The sequence below is a fragment of the Coffea arabica genome, chromosome 4c, assembly GCF_036785885.1.
Source record: "Coffea arabica cultivar ET-39 chromosome 4c, Coffea Arabica ET-39 HiFi, whole genome shotgun sequence".
NCBI lineage: Eukaryota > Viridiplantae > Streptophyta > Magnoliopsida > Gentianales > Rubiaceae > Coffea > Coffea arabica.
The window spans coordinates 7,578,168-7,605,023 of record NC_092316.1 but is presented as its reverse complement, the minus strand read 5'-3'; the positions used below and the strand labels follow the sequence as shown (position 1 = coordinate 7,605,023).

Here is a 26,856-nt window from a genome sequence, read left to right as displayed (position 1 = left end):
TTCTGGCCATCTGGAGCTCAAAACTCAAAACAGGATTATCTCGATGTTCATAACGCAGCTCGTGCCCAAGTTGGTGTTGTCCTTAGCATTTTTGTCCTTTTTATTTGATTTATTTATTTTATTATTATTATTATTGAGTTGTGAAGGATCGGAGACTAGACCTAGCATATAACTTTTCAAGTTTTTGTTTATCCTTAGCACGTGGGGCAATTTACGAGGCAAAAGACATTTAGAAATCTATGACTCAGTCTACCAACATCGACCTCTACTTTGTCTTTAATATGACTGTTTCTATGACTCAGTGAACCACCACCACATCACCAACCTCTATTCTCTTTCATTTTGTAGTAAAAAATTAGATTAGTTATTAAGATTATGAGTTAGTTTTTGTCCAAACCAATTACGAGGTCAAATTGTTTCATTTTTCAGACATATGGAGCTAAATTTATTTTTGCATAACATAAAGGATCATTTTAGTCTATCCTTTAAATATTGGAGATCAAAATTGCTACTCTCTAAAGTTACAAAAAAAATGAAATCTCCAACATTCAAACAAGGAACGGAAAGAAATATATGGACAATAATGATCCACTAGGTGGATAAACATAGGAGGAATTTTTTTTTTTTTTTTTTTGTCAACAAAGAGGTGTCCGAATAATCTAAAAAATTATAGCATCGCACAATGAATCAAGTTCATCCCAATTTCTATTAAATGCGCATAAACTGCTATTAATTATATTGTGCAATTGTCGCCTTCAAATTTAATTTTCCTCTCCAACTCGATTGGATAACAAAGATTGAGAACTATTTTCAAAATTATCTCTAGAAGAGAAAAAAGAAAACATTATTATTAATCTGAAATGCTAAACAAAGAATGGACAACGCCCCACAAAATTTCTCACCCTTACTTCTCTTCCCCCTTAGTCCCAACTTCTTCTACCAGCAAAGAAGTCTCAATCCGATCATGTTCTTTTCATCCAAATCAAGAACACTAATTCCGCGATTACTGCTTCTTAGGACCGCAATCCTATTCTCAGTCCAAACTTCACAAGTCCATGGAAGCTGCACCTCAGGCTGCGACTTAGCTCAAGGCTCCTACTACCCGTCGTCTGGCGACAATTTAACTTACATTGCCAGTCTTTTCAACATCCCAACAGCAAGCATAACCGACAGCAACCGGGCCAATATCAGCATAGTTCCCGGCAGGGATAAAGTCTTTGCCGGCAGAATTAACATACCCTTTACCTGTGACTGCATCAATAACAACTTTTTAGCCCATGTTTTCAGCTACAATGTCACGTCGTCAACCCAAACAACTTTTGATACAATCGCAAAAGGGTCCTATTCCAATTTGACCAGTGCCGCTTGGTTGAAGAGGTTCAATTCTTATCCCGAAAATGGTGTTTCCGTCCCGCATATTGCTGTTTCGGACTTAGCTGAAGGCAGCCGAGACTTCAAGGCCAGGGGTGCCGTCAATCAGTGGGTGAAGTTATCGGTTGTTGGGGCTGCCGTAGCGACTTTTCTAGCAGCTCTTGCATTACTTTTCTGGTGTTGCAAATTGCGGAAGAGAGAAGGTAACCTTCGAAAATTCATGGGTCCAGAAAGGCCAGATCTTGATGACAAAGGGGATGATGAATCACTGTTCTTCAGTTTTACAAGCATAGAAATTGCCACAGATCATTTTTCCGAGGAAAACAAACTTGGTCAAGGAGGATTTGGTCCTGTCTACAAGGTGAGCTAATTAAACATTTCTTGAAACGATTAACTTTTAAGTCCAAAAACCCTATTTATTTGCTTAATTTTAATGTAAATACATGGTTCAGGGTAAACTGGTTAACGGACTAGAGATTGCAGTTAAAAGATTGAATAGAATGTCAGGACATGGAATTGAACAATTCAAGAATGAAGTCAAAGTGATCTCAAAGCTGCAACATCGAAACCTTGTTAGACTTTTGGGCTCCTGCATTGACAAAGAAGAGCGTTTATTGGTATACGAGTACTTGCCTAATAACAGTCTAGATTCAGTACTTTTTGGTATGTGTCAGAACTCTATTTACCTTCATTTATTTATCTAAGTTACATGCTTACAACTATCAAAATACTCTAGGGTCCGTTTGGATTAGTTGTTTTTGGGGTTGTTTTTCAAAAACAGCACTGTAGCATTTCGTTTTTCAAATACAAGTCCGTTTGGATTAGTTGTTTTTGGGGTTGTTTTTCAAAAATTATATAAAAAACTTTTATTGTAGTTGTTTTATGGATTATTTTTAAATGTATTTTTAAAACATATTTTCGAGTATTTTTATAATTTATAATTTTTATATTTTTATAACAATATATAATTATACATTTATAAATATTTATAAATAAATAAATTTATATATAAATATATAAATGTATTATATTATATACAATACATAATACAAATATATTTATAAATGTATAAATTATAAATGAATATTATATAATTGTATAAATTATAAATTATAAAAATTATATTTTTATATTTATATACATTTATGTATTTATAATACATTTATTAATATTTATAAATAAATATATTCATATATTTATATATAAATGTATTATATTATATATAATACATAATATAAATATATTTATAAATGTTTAAATGTATATTACTATAAATATATAAATTATAAATGAATATTATATAAATGTATATTTTAATTTATAATTTATAATTTTTATGTTTTTATATTTATATACATTTATGCATTTATAATACAATTATAAATATTTATAAATAAATATATTTATATATTTCTGAATAAATATATTTATATATTATTCTAAATAAGTAAGTGTATTATATTTATAAATAAATTTATATATTATATATAAATAAATAGGTGTATTATATTTATTTATTTATTATATTTATAAATAAATATATAAATGTATTATAAGTGTATTATATTATATATAATACATAATATAAATATATTTGTAAATGTATAAATGTATATTATTATAAATGTGTATAAATTATAAATGAATATTATATAAATTTATATTATAATTTATAATTTATAATTTTTATGTTTTTATATTTATATACATTTATGCATTTATAATACAATTACAAATATTTATAAATAAATATATTTATATATTATGTATAAATAAATAAGTATATTATATTTATAAATAAATTTATATATTATATATAAATAAATAAGTGTATTATATTTATTTATTATATATTATATTTATAAATAAATATATAAATGTATTATAAGTGTATTATATTATATATAATACATAATATAAATATATTTATAAATATATAAATGTATATTATTATAAATGTGTATAAATTATAAATGAATATTATATAAATGTATAAATTAATATATTATTTGGATATTAGTATTTTTGGAGTTGTTTTTGAAATACACATTTACTGTAGCATTTGGATTGTGAAAAACAGTTTTTCAAAAACAGGCCAAAAAACAAGAATCCAAACGGACCCCTAAAAATACTGGGATCTGCCTTGCTTACAGATACAGCAAAGCGGAATATATTGGATTGGAAAAGAAGGTTGAAAATCATTGAAGGGGTCGCTCAGGGGCTTTTGTACCTCCACAAGTATTCTAGATTAAAGATCATCCACAGAGATCTGAAAACGAGCAACGTTTTATTGGACGCAGACCTGAATCCCATAATTTCAGATTTTGGAACCGCCAGAATTTTTGGAGAGAATGAAATGCGCGGAAGTACAATGAACATTGTGGGGACATGGTAAGTTGAAGGAATATCTTCTTCTTTGTTGTTTTGCAACCTGTAATGTCCAATCTCTAATCTCATGCTTAAGCTAATTGAGATGATTACTTTTTGCGAGAGAAAAAGTGGTTATATGTCTCCTGAATATGCCATGGACGGGGTTTACTCCGAGAAGTCCGATGTATTTAGCTTTGGAGTCATGATTCTTGAGATCATAACTGGAAAGAAGAACACTTCGTTCTACGATTCGGATCGTCACCTGAACTTAATAGGACATGTAAGTAACCTGTACAACACAGTTGTACTTGTGTCATTTCCTTCAGTCCAGTAATTTGGGAATGATCATTTGTCACGTTCCAGGTCTGGGATCTATGGACAGAAGGAAGAATTTCAGAAATCACAGATTCTTGTTTGGATGAAACGGTCTCAACAAGTGAAGCACTAAAATATGTTCACGTTGGTTTATTGTGTGTGCAAAAAAATGCAGCAGATAGACCAACAATGTCGGACGTGGTATCCATGCTCCTCAAGGAATCAATGGCTCTTGCCACTCCTACGCGACCAGCTTTTGCTGAAATTATGACGAAGTTACCTCAAAATCCAGAATCTTGTTCTGTGAACGAGGTCACAATTTCAGATGTGCAGGGTAGATGATTATTTTCTTGCTTTGTTTCACCAAGCTGTGGGTTAGGACAAAAGGACGTACCCGTTGTTGACTGGCGGGTGTTGCAAGTGGTAATTGCAGACAGAGGAAGGTGAGAAGCAGGCCGTGCCCTCAGGTTAGGGGTGGCCACTGCAGATAATCAGTCTCAATTCTTTTGCGGATTCGTTTTGGTTTTGGATTTGAGTTTGCTGACTAATTATTGAAGTAATCAAACATAATTATATGTGTTTGGATAGAGTATTGTTTGAAATATTATTTGGAATAATTACTGTAGCACTTTTCATGATGTGATGCATACGAGATGAAAAATAGTTGGGAATATAAAAATGCGAATTGAGAAATGTGTTTATGATGCAAGCGAAATATTACTTGAAATAATTTGACAATCTAAACACACTATTTCGATAATCTTATTTTACTTATTAGTAATTCGACAACCAACTCACATTTGAGCGAGTTGACTACCACAGGTACTTGAAGTTCCTAGTTGCCGGCTCATATTTGGAGGATCAAATCACCCGGCATGCGACTCCTATCGCTTGCAATTAATCATGTTGATGAAAAATGCATACCTATAGAGTATTTTTGACAGCAACAAAACAAAGCATGTTATTAGAACTATCTTTTTGCCCCCTCAAAACGTGGACTTTGTGTTGATGATGAACAAGAGAACTAGGGCAACATCGCTTTAACAAAACTGTTTGCTTTTAAGCAAGCCACAGAGCACAAAAATTCTTTCATTTGATGTCCTTTCTGATCTTAGTTGCAATTTTGTGAAGCCTACTTTGATTGTCATTTTTTGTGAAAAAAAAAAAATTTTTTAAAGTATTTTTTATCCCATATATATCACATTGCTATAATATTAATAATTTTTCACGAAAACCCTAAACATTTGCAGCAGTCCAATCTAGTTATCACTAATTGACTAGTACCTTTTAGTTTTTCACATATAGAGGAGAATTCACATTTTCTGAAAAAGTGGTTTTAAAGCTAAAATATCCTCCAAGAGGGCCAGTGCTGTTGACCGGTTCTATTTAGCATTTTACTGCTGCAACTATTCCCTAGCGGGTCGCTGCTTATTGCTCCAATTCTCTGAGCAACGATGGACAATGAATGGAAGGACTTTGGGATCGATGGTTAGGTAGCACTGGCAGATGACAGTGTCCAAAATTCTTGGTCCAGACAAGAACTAACAACACGTTTCCGCGGGTGCCTTTTTCCACAATATTTTGAATAACAGGGGGCATCATGAAAGTGCTTGATCTTGACAATGGAGGTGGGGTGTTGGGAAATTATGCGATTAATTTCGCTTGATGATGCAGGGCAGGGACACGACAAACTGTTTAGGTCGCAAATCAAGTTCAATGACACTTGGCAATGCAGCTTTGAATTGGGATCAGGAGGACAGCAAACAGGAAAGAAATGTGTTCTTCCCTTCCCATCAATCGAGAAGAGTGCATTATTGTTGAATTGGATTCAGGACAGCTAACAGGAAAGAAAGGTGCTCCTTAATTCCCTGTCTGTGTTAAGGAAGTCTCCCAAGAATGCAGGGATTATGCTATCGTTACGGGGTTGAAATTGTCTTAAGAAATGTTGGAAAATAAAGGCATATATAAATCTTTTATATTATTTGATTCTTGGGCAAATTATCCAATTGGCCCTTTAACTCTTTGTCTAGGTAAAATTAAGCCCCTCATCTATTTTTTGCTGATTTTAAGCCCTCGAACTTGTAAAATGGGAAATCCGTGGCTCTTTTAGCCAGTTTCTCCGGTTTTGCAACCGGATGACCAATTCACACGAACGCCATGTGCTTCTTTCAAGGGCATTTTTGTCCTCATATTCTAAGCAAAAAGGGCACACATAATCCACCGAAGGAAGCTGGAAAAGTGCTCATTTTTAGTCAAAAAAGAGAGAGAAAATAAAAGGGGAAATTGCTGATCACCTACCCCCCTTGCCCCATGCTGTAGAATATCAAACAAAAGAAAACGCAAAAAGATGGGAATTTTTAGATAAAAAATAATTTTCGAAAAAAAGGTGTTTCCTTTCTCACTTTTATTCCTCCTACTCTCCCCACCCCGCTGAAACAGAATGGCTGAGACGACGTTGCTTCAACTACTCAGACTCCACCAGGACGATGATGGCCTAGACGACGTCATTGAAGAAGTAGATTTTTCTCATCATCAAACCCATCCCCACCGCCATCATCTCGATCCCTACTGGTCTTCCGATATCGATGCTATTGGTTGATCCCCCCAGCGACATCGTGTCGGAGCCCGAATCGGTTGTCACCAGCGCTGATCTTTTCGACCGCGAGAATCAGGTGAATTTCGTTATGGACCTCCTGCACCAACGAGTTGAGCAGTCCCAATTGTCCTCCACAACCTGTGTGGTGATTGACCCGGAGATTTCCGATGCTGACCCGAATTTCGGGATTCATGAAGGAAATGACGGAATGGAGCCGACCCATTTGGATCTTGATCTGAATCTAGGGTTTCTCGGAGAGCCCACTTCGGCAAATGTGGAAAATTCAGGGTTCGTAGCTGAAAATTTTGAGGGTGGGGACCATTTTGTAACCGGGTTGCGAGTCGTGGATATCGGGTCGGAATCGGATTCTGATATAAACCATGACGTTGAGATTGATTTTAGTGCTGACGATGATGATATAAGTGAGGGTGATGATGATCCAAGCCTTAGGCTCTGTTGGGATTCTTTTCAGATTAAGGATCATAGAGAAGTTAATGAGGATTTTGAGTGGGAGGAAGTGGATGAAGGAGTTGATGAGAGAGAGGTTCTGAGCATGTTTCTGGATGATGATGACATGCCGGTGATGCCCCGGGAGGAGAGTGCAGATGTATCTAGGAATTTGGACTGGGAGGTTTTGTTAGATGTGCAAAATTTGGAAGCAATCCCCGAGAATGTGACAGAGACGGCCATGGGATTGCGTGGGGGTTGCGCAGGGAAGAGTAAGGGAGGTGAGGGAAATCAAATAGAAATGTGGACTGTGTGTGCCCTTTTTGCTTAGAATATGAGGACAAAAATGCCCTTGAAAGAAGCACATGACGTTCGTGTGAATTGGTCATCCGGTTGCAAAATCGGAGAAACTGGCTAAAAGGGCCACGGATTTCTCATTTTACAAGTTCGAGGGCTTAAAGTCAGCAAAAAATAGATGAGGGGCTTAATTTTATCTAGACAAAGAGTTAAAGGGCCAATTGGATAATTTTCAGTTTTAGGTGCCTCTTTGTTGGTTTTTTGGGGCATGAACTAAGAAACAACACTTTAGTGTTGCAAAAAAATCTTATAAGAGACTTGTATTGAAGGTGGAAAATGAGCTTATTGTTCTACATTCATCAACTCACTATTTATAGTGATTACATGAAACAAACTAGCAAAATATCCCACTAACAATTATCCTAGAAATCTCAACAAAATATAATCTCCTTCTACTAGCAAATCTTATCTAATATATCTGTTAACAAACCAACATGATCTTTTGTTAACAAATATCCTTATTTTTCTAATAACTAAACTATTTTGATATTAAACATAATCTAGCAAAATATGTAGGAAAAGTTGCATATCCCAACACTCCTCCTTGCCACTTTTGCTGTAGATTTTGAATTGTCTTCTCAAATTTTTGAATCTTGTTTTGGATGAGACTTTTGTAAGAAGCTTTGCAATTGATGATTAGCCTTGCAATGAACTTCTTCCTTTAGGTTTTTATGCAAGCTAAATATTAGTCTTGCAAAGAACCATTTCTTTTGTCTTCTCATGCCAAACTCCACATAAAAGATGATTTTTTTTTAATGTTTCCAAATAACCTTCTCATAGGTTTAAAATGGAACATCTTTTGACGATATTTGAACCTATACAGAAAATATGAAATTCTGCATGGTTCTTCATTTTGTCATCACCATCAAAATCTGTAAACTCAAAAACAGAAATGTTATAATCTTGATAAATATCAGGAATCAATTTGATATCTCTTGACTTATCAATGATCTCCTCCTGAATTTTTTCAGGATCTGAATTCTTGATTTCATCATCATGTTCCACTTTAGAATTGTCAAAATCTAACCAATTCATAGTGAAACTTCTCCTTTTTATTTTAATTGAGAATAATTTATTCTCAATCAAATCATCAGCCATTATCTTTGTGAAAACGGCATTAAAAACTGATATGTGAATGCTGGCATTGGATCTCTGTTTAACTGCAACTCTGTGGTCTCTAATTTGTGTATCCATCAGCTCTTCAAATACTGATGAAACAAAATTCGTCTCTACCATATCTCGTAGATCATTGACTACCAAATAAGTCCAAAATTTTATGGCCCAAATTTGGTAAATTTCACCACTAAAAGTTGAAACATTTGACAAAAAGTTCTTTCCTGTCATGGCTTGAACTTATAATGGATCCTCACCAATGCATCACTCTAAAAAAAAACTCAGGCCCTTAAGATATAGGCTCTTGATACCACTTTGTTGGTTTTTTGGGGCATGAACTAAGAAACAACACCTTAGTGTTGCAAAAAAAGCTTATAAGAGACTTGTATTGAAGGTGGAAAATGAGCTTATTGTTCTACATTCATCAACTCACTATTTATAGTGATTACATGAAACAAACTAGCAAAATATCCCACTAACAATTATCCTAGAAATTTCAACAAAATATAATCTCCTTCTACTAGCAAATCTTATCTAAAATATCTATTAACAAACCAACATGATCTTTTGTTAACAAATATCCTTATTTTTCTAATAACTAAACTATTTTGATATTAAACATAATCTAGCAAAATATGTAGGAAAAGTTGCATATCCCAACACTCTTGAGCTTAGAAATTATTTCTTAAGATTTTGTATTCTCTCTTGTGTACTCTATTTTTGTTATAATAAATCTACTATCCTTTCATCCGTGGACATAAGTCAATTCGATCGAACCACATAAATTCTTATATTTTTCTATTTAATTTATTTATTTTATTATTATCATTATTCAGTTGTCAAGAACGGAGGTTAACCTAACATATAACTTTTCAAGTTTTTGTTTATCCTTAGCACGTGGGGCAATTTATGAGGCAAAAGACATTTAGAAATCTATGACTCAGTCTACCAACATCGACCTCTGCTTTGTCTTTAATATGACTGTTTCTATGACTCAGTGAACCACCACCACATCACCAACCTCTATTCTCTTTCATTTTGTAGTAAAAAATTAGATTAGTTATTAAGATTATGAGTTAGTTTTTGTCCAAACCAATATGAGGTCAAATTGTTTCATTTTTTAGACATATGGAGCTAAATTTATTTTTGCATAACATAAAGGATCATTTTAGTCTATCCTTTAAATATTGGAGATCAAAATTGCTACTCTCTAAAGTTACAAAAAAAATGAAATCTCCAACATTCAAACAAGGAACTGAAAGAAATATATGGACAATAATGATCCACTAAGTGGATAAACATAGGAGGATTTTTTTTTTTTTTTTGTCAACACAAGGATGTCTAAGTCATCTAAAAAATTATAGCATCGCACAATGAATCAAGTTCATCCCAATTTCTATTAAATGCGCATAAACTGCTATTAATTATATTGTGCAATTGTCGTCTTCAAATTTAATTTTCCTCTCCAACTCGATTGGATAACAAAGATTGAGAACTATTTTCAAAATTATCTCTAGAAGAGAAAAAAGAAAACATTATTATTCATTTGAAATGCTAACAAAGAATGGACAACGCCCCACAAAATTTCTCACCCTTACTTCTCTTCCCCCTTAGTCCCAACTTCTTCTACCAGCAAAGAAGTCTCAATCCGATCATGTTCTTTTCATCCAAATCAAGAACACTAATTCCACGATTACTGCTTCTTAGGACCGCAATCCTATTCTCAGTCCAAACTTCACAAGTCCATGGAAGCTGCACCTCAGGCTGCGACTTAGCTCAAGGCTCCTACTACCCGTCGTCTGGCGAAAATTTAACTTACATTGCCAGTCTTTTCAACATCCCAACAGCAAGCATAACCGACAGCAACCGGGCCAATATCAGCATAGTTCCCGGCAGGGATAAAGTCTTTGACGGCAGAATTAACATACCCTTTACCTGTGACTGCATCAATAACAACTTTTTAGCCCATGTTTTCAGCTACAATGTCACGTCGTCAACCCAAACAACTTTTGATACAATCGCAGAAGTGTATTCCAATTTGACCAGTGCCGCTTGGTTGAAGAGGTTCAATTCTTATCCCGAAAATGGTGTTTCCGTCCCGCATATTGGTGTCCTGAACGTGCCTGTGAATTGCTCCTGCGGCGGGGAGGTGTCAAATGGATACAGGTACTTTGTTACGTGGCCTGTCCGGGATGGGGAGACGCTGGAGTCCGTGGCTGCTGCGAATAATTTGACTGCTGATTTGGTGAAGAGATATAATCCAACGGCTAACTTCACCGCCGGGAATCTGTTATATATCCCCATGGGAGGTGAGTTTTGGCAGTGGTTTGGATTTATATAATTATACTTTTATCCCTGTATTTTTTTTTATTTTTTGCCCTCTAAACTTAGAATAGCATATACTTATAGACCTTATGTCCATTTGATCCATTAAGGGTAACAGAAAAGTTCGCAAAATTATGGACTTCTACCGTACCTTTTGAGTATGGAGTAGTACCCATATTGATGAGTATCAATTCACTGTTAAATATGTAAAAGAAATATCGGTTCTAAAATGATTTTAGGACTTTAAATTATTGAATTATGTGATAATAGATTATTGGATTATAACTATGGGTATGGTACTCAAAAGGGATGCTAAAATTTTCCAAAACTATATTGATTTTGAGGTAAGTTTAGTTAGAGGTCATTGTAGTGCATTCATGGATACCTGATATTGGGACTAACATGTAATTCTAAAACTAATCAGTATATATTGATCCATGTCGTGACTCTTTTACTCTTTACATTTCGATGTTTGGCATTTGATGATATTGTACAGTTTATCAGGCACAGTCATCTGAAATGACCATGTCTTCTTTAGGTGATTGTTGGCTAGTGCTTATCCAGAATAGATGCAATGCTTTCATGATGATTGTGCCATAATACTTGTAGATATTTGACATGGTAATAAAAAATCTGCATCAGAGTGCCAAATATCAGATTGGTTCCCCGTTTATATGTCGATTGAACGGTGTATTGTGCAAATTAGATCAGTCATTGAGCTAGGACGCAAGAGCAATACCAGGAGGTATTGTACCGCTCCTGGAATCTGGGGCGTGGAGACCATTAGTAATTGTCCGTTATTTTTTTATTTCAGGCTGGCCAGCTGTAGAAATATCTAATGTTTGTATATTGATGATATCTTCATCCTTTTTTTATTCCTTGTTCGTTCAATATTGTGTAGCCAAGATTATACAATCATCTGTTCAAGTTGTTTAATTAAGAAAATGTGCTCTGCTATAAGTACTCTCTTGTAGCCAATCAAATGAATTTAGATTAAAACAAAGCTGATTCTTTTTCTACTAATGCAGTTCCTAATGATTCGCCAACCCCTGCTCTTGGCTCTTCTAAAAGACAGAAATCAACGTGGAAGTTGAAATTGTCTATTGGTGTTGTAGCACCATTTCTGGCAACTCTTACACTGCTTTCTTTGTATTGCATCTTGCAAAGGAAAAAAGTTACTGGAATTGGAGGTACTTCACTCTTTTTTGCTTCTTTTGATAAGGTGCAACAATTTTTATTATGACACTCTATCCTAACCAGATGGGCTGAGAGTAGTATTTATTTTGCACAGCTATAAGCAAATTGAAAAGAGTCGAATGGTCAGCAGACGGTGACAAAGAGGATGATGAATCAATTTTTTTCAGTTTTTCAAGCATAGAGAGTGCCACTGACCATTTTTCTGAAGCCAAAAGACTTGGTCAAGGAGGATTTGGTCCTGTCTACAAGGTAAAGAATTCCCTCTAAGATCCCCGCTTCATTTTGAAAGCTGATTGACACAACATCTTCGTTTCTAAAAATTGCTTTTAGGTAACTGAATCCTACTGGAATCACTCATTTTACGTGACCCGAGTAATGATTTTCATGTCAGGGTAATTTTAATAACGGGCTAGAGGTTGCAGTGAAAAGACTGAACAAAATGACCATATATGGAACAGAACAATTCAAGAATGAAGTTACGGTCATCTCCAAGCTGCAACATCGAAACCTTGTTAAGTTGCTAGGTTACTGTACTCACGGAGAGGAGCGGATATTAGTATACGAGTACTTGCCAAATAAAAGTTTGGATTCGTTTCTTTTTGGTAAGAATTATTACCTAGTAATATTGATTTTGTTGTCAACGGAAGGTATGTTTGTGAAAAGACTCCAACATTTTCTAACAGATGCAGCAATGCAAGATGTACTAGATTGGAAAGCTCGGTTGAAAATCATTGAAGGGGTAGCTCAAGGACTTCTATACCTTCATAAGTATTCTAGATTAAAAATCATCCACAGAGATCTAAAGCCAAGCAACGTTTTACTGGACAATGACATGAATCCCAAAATTTCAGATTTTGGAACTGCCAGAATTTTTGGAGATAATGAATTGCGTGCAAACACGAGTAGAATTGTTGGGACATAGTAAGTTCAAAGAGTTCTTTTTCTTGTTACTGTTTTTGGGAGAACTACACATTTCATGATATCCTAGATTAGCTATGATCATTTTCATTTGGTGATGCAACAGTGGTTATATGTCTCCTGAGTATGCCATGGATGGTATTTTTTCTGAGAAGTCCGATGTGTTTAGCTTTGGAGTCATGATTCTTGAGATCATAACTGGAAAGAAAAACACTGCTTTCCATGACTCTGACCGTCATCTGAACTTAATAGGACATGTAAGATTCATAATATATTTCGAGTTGTTTATATTTCCGAATTCCATGTTTCAGCTCCATTAATTTGAGCAATGATCATTCATCACATTTCTTGTTTTTTATTTCAGGTCTGGGATTTATGGTTAGAAGGAAGTCTTTCAGATATTACAGATTCTAGTCTAAATGAAGCAGTTCCAAAACCTGAAGCACTAAAATGCGTTCAAGTTGGTTTGTTGTGCGTGCAAGAGAAGGCAGCAGACAGACCAACCATGTCAGAAGTCGTATCTATGCTCTTCAACGAATCCATGGTTCTTGCTTCTCCAAAGAGACCAGCTTTTTCGGAAATTATGAGTCTCAAGAATGCCAACTTACCTCAAAATCCAGTACATTGCTCCATGAATAAAGTCACCATTTCAGAAGTAGAGGGCAGGTGAATATTCTTATGCCATGTAAGTTTTTTACTTTGTGCTCCAACTCCAAAGTCAGGGCTAAGTATAACCAATTAACCATCCCAGGAAAGGATCACAAAGTTGGGTATGTTAATGTATATGCCATTCATTCTTTGGAGATTAATACGACTAACCAAATGCAAATGCATAACTAGCAATACAACGACTGACATGCAGGTAAACATACTGATTCAGGTCATGAAAAGCTGCTCAAATTGCTTGAAAAAGGCAACAAATTTGAGAGTAGATTGGTTGACAAATTCACCACAACCAACTGCCAGTTTGTGAGCATTGTCATTTAGACAGCAAAGCTGTATTTTAACACCAGCTGAACTTTCGAAGTACTTTCAGCTGGAGATTGATGTGAGAAGTCATCTGATTGTTTCTGATAATGATCACAGAAGGTTTCCTTTCACCTGTGGAAGCTTTTTAGATGAGCAATTGAGTTCATGGGCATTTGAGGATGCTGTTTTATATGGTACAAACTTGGGTAGTGAAACTAGATGATTTGAGTGGTGGAATGCTATTCTAAACACTGCTTGTAAAACTAGGATTAGTTGCCAAAACGATTTTAGTTCGATCCTACGGTTGACTATACAAGGTGATGGTGCTGATGAACATGTAGCCAGGTAGAACAATGCATTTCACCTCATTCCAATCAAATTTCCCACTGTTCTTACTTCTCAGTTCCTCCCCACTATCAAGAATTCTCCTTAGGAGAAGGCGATTATGCTTTGGGCCGAACATTCAGCATCCAAACGCTTGTTTTATACCAAAGAAAAAAAGAGGTCCAATATTCTCCTTTGCATCATATTAAGTCATTAATTCTCATTTTACCCTGTAATTTTTTTTCTAAATACTCTTCTTTCTACTAGTTTTTTAACCTTTGTGGTTATCAATAATCATTGAAAGGCAACTTATCAGGAATCATAAAATTCAAGCATGAAGGCAATTTAGTTTCTTTTGCATTAGTTTGTCATGATTTTGGTCTGTATAAAGTCAACGCTGAATATAATTCAAACTCAAATGATCAGTTTTTGTGAGTTGAACATGAGTTACATGAAACAAATGGTCATAGAATGGTAAAGACATTATCTACTTTAAAACTCTATTGGGCACAGTGTAATTACCCAAATAAATCTATTGATTTTAGGTCTATTTTGGATGAAGGGATTTGGAAAAGAAAAAAAAAAAAGTGAAGCTATCAAATTCTTTATGAGTTTAAAGTCAATCAATAAAAAGATTAATGGCAGAAATGGATGTCAAGGAAAGTGCCTCATAAAAAAAGGGTTATAAAGTTTTCAAAATACCATAATTGCCAACAAAAAAACAAAGAGCTCAAGTCCAATCAAAAAACAACTTTGTTTGGACTGCAATTTTTCAGTCAAAAACTTTTATATTTTTCATGAATATATTTCTCAATTACCTTTTACCTGATACACGTCAAATTACTACTAGATATTTTTCCAAAAATTAACAATCCAAACGAGTTCTAAGCATATTATATTTTTACTGTCACTCGGGAAAAAAAAAAAACTTCCCCTTAAAAGTTAAAGCTCTTGTTAGAGTTGAGTTTGCCAGCCAAATTGAGCACTAATAACTGAATTCACCAACGCAGACTGGCTTGGGAAGTGGGAAGCGACCCAAAGGCCAAAGACGACTCGGCGCTAGCATGAAGAAGCCTGATCTAAGTAGCTTCAGACCTCCATCTCTTGCAGCAGCAGGACCCATTTTTCCTAGAGGAAAAAACATCATCAAAACTACTATTTCAAGGCCAAAAACATCATCTATAAAGAACAGTATAGATAATAATGAAAAGACAACATCAGTAGAAGAAATAAGAGTTTGCACTAACAGGACTTGCAGGAGACAAGGTTCATTAGATATTCTTCAAATTCTATCTGGGATTGCCCCTCCTTCTGTCTCCGTCAACTCCTGTGGCTGCCTCGGCCGCTGTGGTGCCGGTCCCAACGTCGTCGTTTTGCCTCAGGGAGCCTTTGTCGGCCACTGTTCGTCCCCTGCTAAAGCAGCCCGTCTCATGGTTTCGTTGGTTTGCGGTTTTCATAGGAATGATAAGGACTTTGAGAGGAGTAGTATGGAGTGTCTGGAAGCATTTGCTTTGAGGAAGAGAGCTGAAGATGAGATGGAAAAGGGGAATCTTGATGGAGCCCTGCTTTTTCTTTCACAGGTATGAGAATGCAAACTCCCAAGAAAAAATAACTTGACATTCTATTGCCTTTTTACCTCAATTGATTGAAGATGGAATTTGATTTTTCCAGTTTTTGTGGTGAAGGAATAGTGGAAGAATTAACGTACTGTTACTGAGTTTGTTATTTAAGAAGAGTATAGGTTTATTTGATTTACTTGATAAAATTGTGTTGAGAGGAGGAATCATAAAGGATGTTGTTAAGTGGTGTAGAATTGAGTTGATTGGCAGAATAGAAGGTGAAAATTGGCATGGCAGGTACAAGAAATGGATGGATTTGCGTCCATCAGTAACTGGGTTTGAGAGGATCTTGTGTAGTTAATCTATGCCAGTTACTTGATTAGCATTATCTTCACAGCTGCTAAAAAGTGCACTTTTACTTTGCTTTGCATTTTGATTTTCTCTCAAGGATATTCCCTTGGGCTTTTCGGTGTTTTTGAATGACAGTTTTGATTTTGCAGATGATTGGATTTTCTTGATTATTGCTGTTAGATAATGCCAATGTTGTTCATTGCAGGCTATAGAACTTAGGCCATTTGGAGGTGTCCATATAACGTATAAAACCAGGTATTCCATATTTGTTTACCTATGCGTTTTTCCGTTATTGGGAAATGCAATATTCACTTAATATATATTCGTTAGGATGCAAACATTCTTGTTTCTGTAACTGGGATGAGTAATAGCGTCCGAACTAATTAACATGCTAACATTCCTTAATTTTTTTTTCTAGTTGATTGCTTTTTCATTAGTCAAGGAGTTATAGTTATAGTGATGTTTGTGTGCTATTATTTGCTGAATTTGGATGTTGTAGTGATCACACATTTCTGTGAATCAATATTCGTGGACTTGCACTAGTATCTAGCAATCTTATAGGTTGTCACAGAGTTGAATCGTGTGATATATGAGGAGGGTCAAGGCACTATGTTCGGTGATAGGAAATAAGGAACTCATGTTTTGTTCTATCATTTAGGTCTACAGCAAGGTTAGCCATGGGAAACATCTGCGAAGCTCTTGATGATGCTAAAGAAGCTTTGACCCTTGCAGCAAATTACCCTGAGGTTTGCCACATGTTCATTCTTGTTATGCTTCAAGAACATAATGATTTGCTATTCTAAGCTCACTGCAAACAAAAATGGCCCCAATTACAGATCATTTGCTTTGAAGCACTGAATCCTGCTTTACAAATCTGCCTAACTTTGACTTATATGATAAGCCGAATTAGTCTGTTAGATAAAGGTCCTTTACTTAAGCTCACCTTCCCATGGCCAAGCCTCATTGACTGCACTGACAGCTAATTGCTTACATCTTCCTTTTGTTTTATTTATTCTGGCCATTTTCCTCTTCCTCAACTTCAGAGAATTAGGAAAGAAAAGATTAAAATTGCAAGCCTGGACTGAATGTATAGGATGTGCTTGGCACAGTCATCAATGAACTACCAGAAGCATGATGCACAGAACATGCTAGAGATTCAGAAACAAGGTATAATAGCCTTTTGGTGGAGATGTTCAATGTTTGCTGATGTTACAGGGTTATATCTGCCAAGGTGATGCTTTAATGGCCATGGACCAAATTGATGCTGCAGAAAAGTCTTATGCAATGGCTTTGGAGTTAGAACCTTCTCTTTGCCGTTCCAAGTCTTTCAAGGTGTGATGCCATCTTGATGTTCTGGTACACATGTTCATCAAAGATGTTTTATGGCCCTATCTGGTATGAAATGATTCTGACAGTGAGATTGTAAATTATGCCTATATGTAGGAACAGGCTTTTTTGTAGTGCCAATGTAATGGACACTAACAAGGTGGCATTGCCAATATTTCTAACCATTTTAAACTGACCAAAAAAAAAAAAGTCAAAACTTAACATAGATAAGCTCAATGGTCCATAATCCATGTGATATATGTTCAGTTGGTAAAAATATCACCAACAGGGTAACTAAATCCTGGGTTCACTTGTTCTTGTTTGATATGTCCAGTTGCTGCAGAATTGAAGTCTACAATTGATATGGTTCTAGGGTCATGCTTTCTTGGTTTTCATCATTTTGAAAAATGGATCATCTAAAGGTCTTCGAAGGTCATCGAAATTTCAAAACTAAGTTGCCTCTTGTTGTCAGCAAAATTTTCTAGAATAACAAATAAACAAAAGTTTGCTGTTATCATCAGAAATTTTCATTGATTCTTCTTCAAGAAGAATTAGAAGGTTACAATATGAATGCTAAAAGTAGTTATACATATTAGTCAATAAGATGGTTTATAGAACTCCAAGTTGGTTAAGATTTTCATAGAAACTTCTGTTTTCTAGCATCCTTTAGAGATCAAAAATTGGCAGTTTCCGCTTTTATATAATTTATACGACACTGTAGGAAGGAGTAATAAAATATGACAAATTTGATTGCCAATTTTCACCCTATCCTCTCAACAATGCCTGTAACTTAAAGCTTATCAAGTTTGTATAATTTAATATGCATAAAAGAACATGGTAGACAAAGACTTGCATGAGCTTTGAGATTACGTGTAGGTAATGGAAATAAAAGTTCAAGCTTTCTTGTGCCTTAGTAAACACCATTTCAATCTTTGCCTTGGTTTGACATATCTGCTCTCATACTTGAGGATTCTATGATTATTCTGTGCAGTGTTTACAATATTTCTAACTTGGTTGTCTCTGCCCGTCTTATTTCAGGCTCGGATTGCAGCGCTTCAAGAGAAACTCTCTCCTGCAAATTCAGCTTAAGGCATTATTTCGGCTGCATGTGTACATATGTTAAATTAACATTATGGAGGTAAGCACATCATCTGTTACTCATCAGGTCAAGCAAAATAAACAAGAATATTGAGCATATTGTCAAGCGGAGAAATTGATGGTGGGTCTGTTGATATTCTTGTCTGGTAAAGGTGTTAGACCTTCAATCTTTCTGTGCATTCAGGATATTGTTTGAATAGAAGCTTTGTTAAAGCTAAAAAACAAAGGATTTAGGTTCATCAATTCTTAGTTGGCTTCTTAATGTTCTGCGATATTAGAACAACTACTCCAAAGTGAAATAGATTCTGTCTTGTAAATTGTGTGATGCTTTACTCTCCAATAATCCTGTTCTGCTCTGTGTAGCGTACACCTTAAATCAATGGGATTATTCTTTGCTTGCATGCTCTTGCGGAATGTTGAAAACAATACGGGTAATATTCAATTTCTTTAATTCTCAGCTTCGAACTGAGCTTCCAAATTATTTGTTGTGATGAAAATTTTTGTCTTGTTTTGCCTGTCAAAAGTGTGATCATGAATTCAACAATAAATTTAGATGCACAATGCCAATCTCGTGTTTGTCATATTCATTTATGTTCTTTCTGTTTGTCTATGTTTATGTGATTTCATAACTTGCATGGGTTCTTCACAGGATTGATATATTTTTCTTCCACCTGGCCTTTTTCGGTATACCAATATCTGTGCCCTCGATTACCAGCCAGTTCTCTACCAGTGCGAAACATCTGGAATCAATTGAAGTGACCACCTAGCGTTGTAAGAATAAAAGAAGACCATTTTTTCAACATCCTCAACTTCAGTTTAGATAGGAAATGATGAAAATAAAATAGTTAACAACTTAAGCTGTATAATTAGAGGTGGTTAATAAATCTAAAGTTGAACTGATTTTGTTACCATGTACATAGTCCCTTGGCCATAATTTTATTCCATGTATAGACTCTGAAATTGTCATAGATATTCCTCCATGAAGCTTCTTTTTTCCTCTCTCAGTGGGATGACTTCCTGAATTGCTTCTCATAATTTTTTCTTTTTTAACTTCTCAAGAGATTTTAACATTAAAAATATGCCAAAAAGTTCCCCGGTGCTTTTTTTAAATGATGATAAGGTAAACCTGATCTTTTAATGTTTCTGTGGTGGTAATTCTTTATCATTTCAGATTGCATTACACATTAACTATCCTAAGTTATCATTAATGAATGCAAACAGTTTTCTTTGTTGTATCAGACCTTTCTATGATTCTATGATTTTTCTTCTGAAAGAATGTTTTCTTCCCGCACTGATTCAACATTTTCCATATGATGGTAGTTTTTCCATTACTCTTCAAAATATTTGCCATAAATATAGAGTTGAAGTTGCATCAATCTTTTTCCCCTTACATCACTAACGCTCTTAGAGTTGCATAAGTACTTCCTCCTACATATGCCAAGCTAATACTGACTAATGACATGGAGGGGAAATATTGGTAGTCTGTAAACAGTACTGAATGCACCTATCAAAAACATTTCATACTACTAGGATATATACTGCTATCTTCTTCCCAATCATACTTGCAGAAATGCTCTTTCTGCTTTGCATTATGTAGAGTTGACATGGGGTACACAGAGAAAGAAATCAATCTTCTTGACCCTGTTCCATAGCCTTGAAGCCCTCCTCCCTCGATTGATGCTACCATTAGTAGGCAGACAACCTTTCTTCATATTGGCCAGGCTGCCAAAGCAAGAAACATCTTCATTCACGTGAAAGCAGTCTTCCAGAGTCACCTCAGCTGGACTCTTACTGTTAGTCTTCACCGTGATGGCCTTACTTTTCTTCTCTTCTTCATGTTTGACAAGCTGATCATAATAATCCTTGTTTTTCTTCTCTAAACCACATATCTGCCCTTGAAGATCCTCGATTTTTCGACTCAGCATGCACACCCTGTGATCTTCCCTCAGCTTTAGCACACACCTTGCAAGATCAGCTGCCTTTCTTTTCATAAACAAAGATTCTGAAGTCAACCCCTTATTCTCTTCCAGCAATGCATTCACTCTGTAAACTAAACTGGCATTCTCATTCAGTAGTATCAGCCTCTCCGACTCCAACACATCCAACAAGCTCTTCTGCAACTCTATTTTCCTCGAGGACTCGCCCGACTTCCTCTCCATAGCAATGAGCTCATTTAAGATGAGATCACAGTCGACAGATTTCATGACCAGGTCTGCTACGATCATATCGGGATCCAGTGCTGCTGCTGCTGCTGGAAAGGGAGTCTGGTAAGACAGAGAGCTAGCGGCATCATCAGAGTCAATAACATCTCCTGCATCCTCCTCATCAAACTGATCATTCTCATTGAAATTGAAGGGCGAAATGGGAGACGAATATCGGCGCCTGTGATGATTGTTCTTGGCAAGGGCTTGGCAGTAGCGGTCTGCTAATGCAACGTAACCATTGTACAGTTCTTGAAGCAAGGCCAGCAGCTGAGGGCGCTTCTGATAATACTCCTCAGCTCGTTTTGCAAAACTGTCAGCACTGTCCTCTTCAGAAACATTTACTGCCAACATCTTCATTCTCTCGTCAAAATCTGCCACCAAAAAAAACTTAATTGCATTAAATGTTGATCCTGGACTACTTGTGCTATAGCACTATCAATCGTTTTAAAATTTAAAATTTTGAATTTAATTCTCACATTTTTTACAACAAATTATATCCACGGCAGCCAATGGACTCCCCTCCCCCTCCAACAAAAAAAAATTACAAAAGACCACCTAAAAAAATAGTTAAATAGAAAATCCCATCTCAGCTGCACATGTTAAAGCCCTGGCAAAAATTGGCCTCATTGACACGCAGCAAGGCAATGATTTGAAATTCGAAAAATAATGAGTTATGAAAGGGGATTGACATGTCACGGTCAGTGGCATGATAGAGGAGAAAAGCTCACATTTATCACAAATTGGAAGTATCCCAACATCTGAGAAAAGTTATGGGAAATGTAAAAGGTCTAAGGAATCTTATGGTCTGTTGGCTTTTTTTGTCAACATGGTCTGTCTCTCGAAATTCACCCCCAAAAAAAAAAACAAACAAAGGATAATTACTAACTAACAAGTGTGATTGTTAAAATTGCAGATTTTTGTAGAAAAAAATCTGATTGATTCGGATAGAGTATTATTTGAAATATTAATATTTGGAATAATTACTGTAACATTTTTTATGATGTGATATATGTGAGATAAAATATAATTAAAAATGAGTTAAAAAATATATTTATGATGCAAAAAAAATTAATGGTTTGTTTGGATAGAGTATTATTTGAAATATTATTTGGAATAATTACTGTAGCACTTTTTGTGATGTGATGTATGTGAGATAAAAAGTTGATTGGAAATATAAAAAGGTGGATTGGGAAATATGTTTATGATGCAAGCGAAATATTATTTGGAATAATGTGTGTATCCAAACACTCCCAATATTATTTGAAGTAATTTATTATTGAAACACTCCAACATGGGTGGGCAGGTAATTTGTGATTACCCAAAATATAAGGCTACGGATAGAAAGGTCGTGATCAGCTACGTCATAGAAGACAAAAAGTTGTGCCCAATAATGAGGAAAAAGAGATGAAATTGTTACTGTAGAGAATCAATCAGTCTCTGCAACACGGCATCTTAGAAGTAGGTAGAGATCGAGGACTCTACTCTTCAAACTTTTTCGACATTTCTATTCAAATTTTGAAATGAAACAGCAGAAATACAGGTTACAGGCCCATAAATAGGAAAGAAAGTGACCTCTTCTATCTCACAAGTATAACCACCCCAATAGGAAGGAAATGAAATGGAAAGAAAAATGTAAAACCTCAATTTTCAAACATAATCAATTCTATCCATCTAACTATGTACGAATTAATTGTTAATTTAGCCCCAAAAAATGATTTAATGAAACCAAAAAAAAAATTTTTTTTAACGAGTACCCGATGATAAACAAACGCTCGTTAACATATTTATAAACTCAATCTGACCTAATATATATATATATATATATATATATATATATACACATATTAATGATTATTACCCTCTCTTATATTTATCTGTCGTGTTAAATTGATCTCGTATTTTTTCCATACATCTACTAGAACTTGAAGTACATTTTAACGAAATGCAAAAATGAAAGTGTAATAGGGGATATATTTTGGCGTACGTACGACGTGGAAATTATTTCATACTCCTATTGTTGGATACGGAAGGTGGCAAAAGATTTTGCAGGTGGACAAAATTATTATTAAACGGGCCACCTTACCTATTCAAGCCCTGGCCCCGCCCAGTCCTAGTACCAGCAGCAATAAAAGTAGTACTGCCAATGTCTAAATGGCTTTGCCCCCTAGCACCTAGCAAACTGGTCAGGCTCAGACCCTTTTCAACACATTAATTATTATTGATACATGGTATCCAATAATATCACAAAATCAAATTCAAGAATTGAAAGATGGCATTTAATTTGGGACATAAATTCTGTTAAGGATCCCAATGAGAAATTTGAATACAATTGGAGGGTAAAAAATTAATGTCCAAAGAAAAGATTCAATAGGGGTGAAAGAAAATATTCAGTAGGGGTGAAAGAAAAATGGAGAGATGAATAGCATACCGGCGATGGTGAAGAGAAGCCAAGAGGGCCTGCCGGAGCTTCCACGGCGTGAATGATTAGAGGGTGGTGTAAGGATAGCACCACCACCTTCACCGCCACAACCACCAATCGTCTGCAATTTCATCTTTGTTGTTTCCATTTCACAGACAAACAAACTAGGACCTACACATGATGACAAGTTGAACACATTACCTTATTTATTAAACATGAACCAATAATAAAATATTTTCTTTTTCCCTCCGCAAAGATTAGCAAGATTGATAAGGACCTCAAACATCATAGAATAGAAAGTCCCTTTTCAAAGTCTCCATCACTCTACAGCTAGCAATTGCATACAAGACCAGCTAATGTTACCTATTTTGCAGTTTGTGTTTTTTTTTTTTTCTATAGAAGGGAAAAAACATGTGACAATCACGTGCACTATATTAGCTGAGCATACCCTCTCTAGAACCCAAAAAAAAAGGATTTTGTGCCCCCCTAATGCTATCCTCTCCAATTGATTTTTCACTCAAAAAATTCAAGTGGAGTAAATTTTACTAGCAATACTTCAAGATTTGATCTAAATAATTGAAAATGGAATTTTAGAACATGTAATTTTAGGCTGACTAATTAAATTAAGTACATGTTGTGAGAACGTGACATGGGAAGAAATGGGGTGGCAGACTGAGCAACAGATGATGTTATGATAGAAAAACCGTGTACATTTATTGATGTCTTATCATGAAAGGACAATTTTAAGGACCGGTCCGAATAGAATAGAAGCCAGACAAACAGCCACTACCATATGAGAAGAAGCTGGGATACGAAGAAGATTAGAAAGAAACAAGTTGGAAGATGCAGATCTCGAGAAAAAATGTACTGCTGCTGCCTGCTAAAGACAATGCAGTTAGCAGAAAAAAAAGAAAACAACATCATCTGGGCTCTTGTTCTTTACTCATAGTTATGATTATTCAAACTCTAAAAGCTGAAATCAGATGGGAAAAAAAGTGGGATTAGGATCAAAATGATGGTAATTTCTTTAAAATCACTTTCAGTAACGACTGTGATCCATAAGAAACTCACACATAAACCATACTAACGTCCAGAATGGTCGAGAGTTCTTTCTTCCTAGCCTGTGAATGAGGACTCCATTCTCACTCTCCATTTCCCTTCCTCGTCAAGTTTTCTCCATCGTCGAAAATTTTAAAGAAAAGGGAGACTGACGAAACATGATGAAAGGTATTCCACAGCATCCTGATCAAAGGACTAGCAGAATTTGTCCCACAAAACCAGAGAAGGAAAGACTAGATTGTACCAGAGGTTTGCAAGAGGCAAAGAAGAAAAATATGAGAAATAGAAAAAGTAGATGAATTTGCAGAACAAAAAGAAAAAAAAAAAAGATAAAGGGTGTAAATTCGTACCTTATAGCTTCAAAGAAACACACGCAGGAAGAGGAGGTTTTGGGGGTTGCTCACTGCATCTCACACACAGTCACACAGTAGAGGAAAGAGGGAAGAGGGGAAGAGTAGTAGCTCTGACGTTGTTTTGGCTTTTTATGTGGTGTATATAGGAAGGATGGAAGGAAGGAAGGAAGGAAGAGGGCGGGGTAGGCTGTCTTAGAACAGAAGGGTGAGTGTGAGTCCGGTCAAGAGAGTTGTTGCCCGGTTGGAAATGGGAAAAATTGGATTTGAGTTTTTAGCAAATGAAAATGCGACACGTGCACATGATTGAGGTGCAAAATTTAAGGAATCCAATATCAATCATGGGCCTCTGCACTCGGCCAATAGCATACTAATACAACACATGAAAATACTAATACGGCAAATGTAGAAATTAGCACAACTAAATACAAAAACATACTACTTCCTTCATTTTAATTATTTAGTCATGTTTGAAAAATTCAATTTTTTAAAAATAATGTTTGATTGTAATATTTGTGTTTCTCTTTCCAATTTTACTCTCACAAATTCAAATTTTAAATTTGAATAGTAACATGTATATGATCAGAAAAAAAAAACTCTATTAGAAAGAGAGATTAAAATGTGCTTTTACTTTTTCAGCATGACAAATGTTTTACAAAACATACCAAAATGAAAAGTATGATACTTTCAATAGGACGGAGGGAGTACTATAAATTTTTGACACTCTTCGAAAATTATAGTAGTATTCCAGAACCAATCTCATTCATTCAATTCAACTTAAGCTTACATCCATCATTAATTTGTTGCACCTTACAATCAGAACTATAATTGCACAAATTTTTCAATCCCCAATGTGACGCAATTAGGGATGGCATAGGATCAAGTCCAAAACCCTAGAAATCCAAACTCATTTAAAACTTGATAAGATAATTGACAATAAAAGGATAACTTGATACTACTATTTCATGAATTCAATTGTGAGTGTGATGTGAAGAATGATCTGCAGTCATAATTGAAACGCAAGTAAAGTGATAAAATTGCTTGAACAAATTTTTCATTTAAGAAAGAGAAGGAATATCTGTCTCAAAACGTATCAATTCAATCTTGACTTGAACTGAGCTGCTAATTATTCTTGTAATTGCAGAAAATCCATTCCGGGCATCGTGGGATGCTTTTATATATATATTTCCAACAAACGTGGAAGCATCGTGGGATGCTTATCAGGAAGACAAAAAAATGGAAGCATTAATATGTTACTCCATGGTTGGCTGTTAGGTATGCTAGCGATGACTTAACAAATAAAGATGAGTGAAAGTTTTACACTTTTTTTTGGGGGGGGGGGGGGCAAATTTTTATTTGTGATTTTTTATGAGCAATTAAAACAAATATTTCCTAATATTAATGCTGGAATTTCAATGGGTTTTCCTTTTTTTTTTGTTTTGAACTTTGCAATTGTAAAGGAAAAATCATATAATGTTCTGGATATTGGGAGGGTGTAGCAGTCCCTCCTTATCTTTCCTTTGGTCTAAAAGTATTTTTAAAACTTCTACGGTCCAACCACAATTATCAAAAGTTCTTAGTTGCTAGTCCTCATGTTTCTTGTATGCCTGCTTTAATTGTAAATCACCTTCATCATTTTTAATTTTTTCTAGTATGAGGTGGGCTTTAAGAAACGAAAAGAGAGTCATGGGGATATGAACTCAAAACTTTTTATTCTTGAAATTGGATGTTTGCAAATAAATATCTACAAAAGATAAGGCAAAATGGCTCCATTTAGATACATAATAATTTTTTTAAAAAAATTATTATTCTTAAACGCGTATTGAAAGTATCTTTTAATATCACATACATTTGATCATTTAAAGCACGATAATGAAAAAGAGAAAAAGATATTTCAAATAAACTTCAACCCGCACACATTAATGTTGAAAGATTTTGTAATTGTAGCTTATAGGTTTCAAAACAATAATCTCAAATGTTGGACCATAATTAGTGAACCTAAAGCCTGTAATAAAGACATACTTACAAAAAAAAAAAAAAAAAAGGGTATCGAAGGCATATTGTTAGAGAATCTAAGTGTTAAAAGACATACTTAAAATAAAACGAGTCTTAAAGGCAGAAAAGAGTAATAAAGCAGGTCAAACCTTGAATATTTTAGCCATTGAGCCTGTATATTGGTGTCCTGCGG

The 26,856-nt window shown here is 35.1% G+C and overlaps 3 protein-coding genes across 16 annotated transcripts; 2 read left to right on the top strand and 1 right to left on the bottom strand.

Annotated features, from left to right (window-relative positions):
* Nucleotides 1-780: 780 nt before the first annotated feature.
* LOC113739756 (G-type lectin S-receptor-like serine/threonine-protein kinase At1g11410) lies at nt 781-14,380 on the top strand. 6 transcript variants are annotated; one of them, XR_011812968.1, is made up of 9 exons: nt 786-1,377; nt 10,634-10,878; nt 11,923-12,084; nt 12,186-12,340; nt 12,483-12,693; nt 12,775-13,012; nt 13,116-13,266; nt 13,374-13,779; nt 13,872-14,380. XR_011812968.1 is itself a non-coding variant. In XM_072045804.1 (9 exons), the coding sequence occupies exons 1-9, from the start codon at nt 875-877 to the stop codon at nt 13,894-13,896; spliced, it is 1,974 nt and encodes a 657-aa protein (XP_071901905.1). In that variant the 5' UTR covers nt 786-874; the 3' UTR covers nt 13,897-14,380. The 6 variants fall into 6 exon arrangements, 5 of the variants coding, with proteins under 5 accessions (XP_027122884.1, XP_071901905.1, XP_027122880.2 ...); XM_072045804.1 differs by having other exon boundaries at nt 13,374-13,675; nt 13,890-14,380; XM_027267079.2 differs by having other exon boundaries at nt 13,374-13,694; nt 13,890-14,380.
* An 891-nt stretch (nt 14,381-15,271) lies between these two features.
* LOC113739820 (uncharacterized) lies at nt 15,272-21,309 on the top strand. 8 transcript variants are annotated; one of them, XR_003460319.2, is made up of 7 exons: nt 15,281-15,882; nt 16,418-16,467; nt 16,871-16,958; nt 17,428-17,544; nt 18,577-18,676; nt 19,000-19,067; nt 19,286-21,309. XR_003460319.2 is itself a non-coding variant. In XM_027267167.2 (6 exons), exons 1-5 carry the CDS (start codon nt 15,367-15,369, stop codon nt 18,625-18,627), a joined length of 822 nt encoding a protein of 273 aa, XP_027122968.1. In that variant the 5' UTR covers nt 15,281-15,366; the 3' UTR covers nt 18,628-18,676; nt 19,286-21,309. The 8 variants fall into 8 exon arrangements, 4 of the variants coding, with proteins under 4 accessions (XP_027122968.1, XP_027122967.1, XP_027122966.1 ...); XR_003460322.2 differs by having other exon boundaries at nt 17,428-17,607; XR_003460323.2 differs by lacking the exon at nt 19,000-19,067 and having other exon boundaries at nt 17,428-17,607.
* On the bottom strand, nt 19,939-24,874 carry LOC113739819 (kinase-interacting family protein). Of its 2 annotated transcripts, XM_027267162.2 has the most exons (4): nt 24,669-24,874; nt 24,331-24,551; nt 23,269-23,430; nt 19,939-21,211 (listed from the first exon to the last, which is right to left on the bottom strand). In XM_027267162.2, exons 2-4 carry the CDS (start codon nt 24,410-24,412, stop codon nt 20,226-20,228), a joined length of 1,230 nt encoding a protein of 409 aa, XP_027122963.1. In that variant the 5' UTR covers nt 24,413-24,551; nt 24,669-24,874; the 3' UTR covers nt 19,939-20,225. The 2 variants fall into 2 exon arrangements, with proteins under 2 accessions (XP_027122963.1, XP_027122964.1); XM_027267163.2 differs by lacking the exon at nt 24,331-24,551 and having other exon boundaries at nt 24,669-24,871.
* Between the last annotated feature and the right edge of the window lie 1,982 nt (nt 24,875-26,856).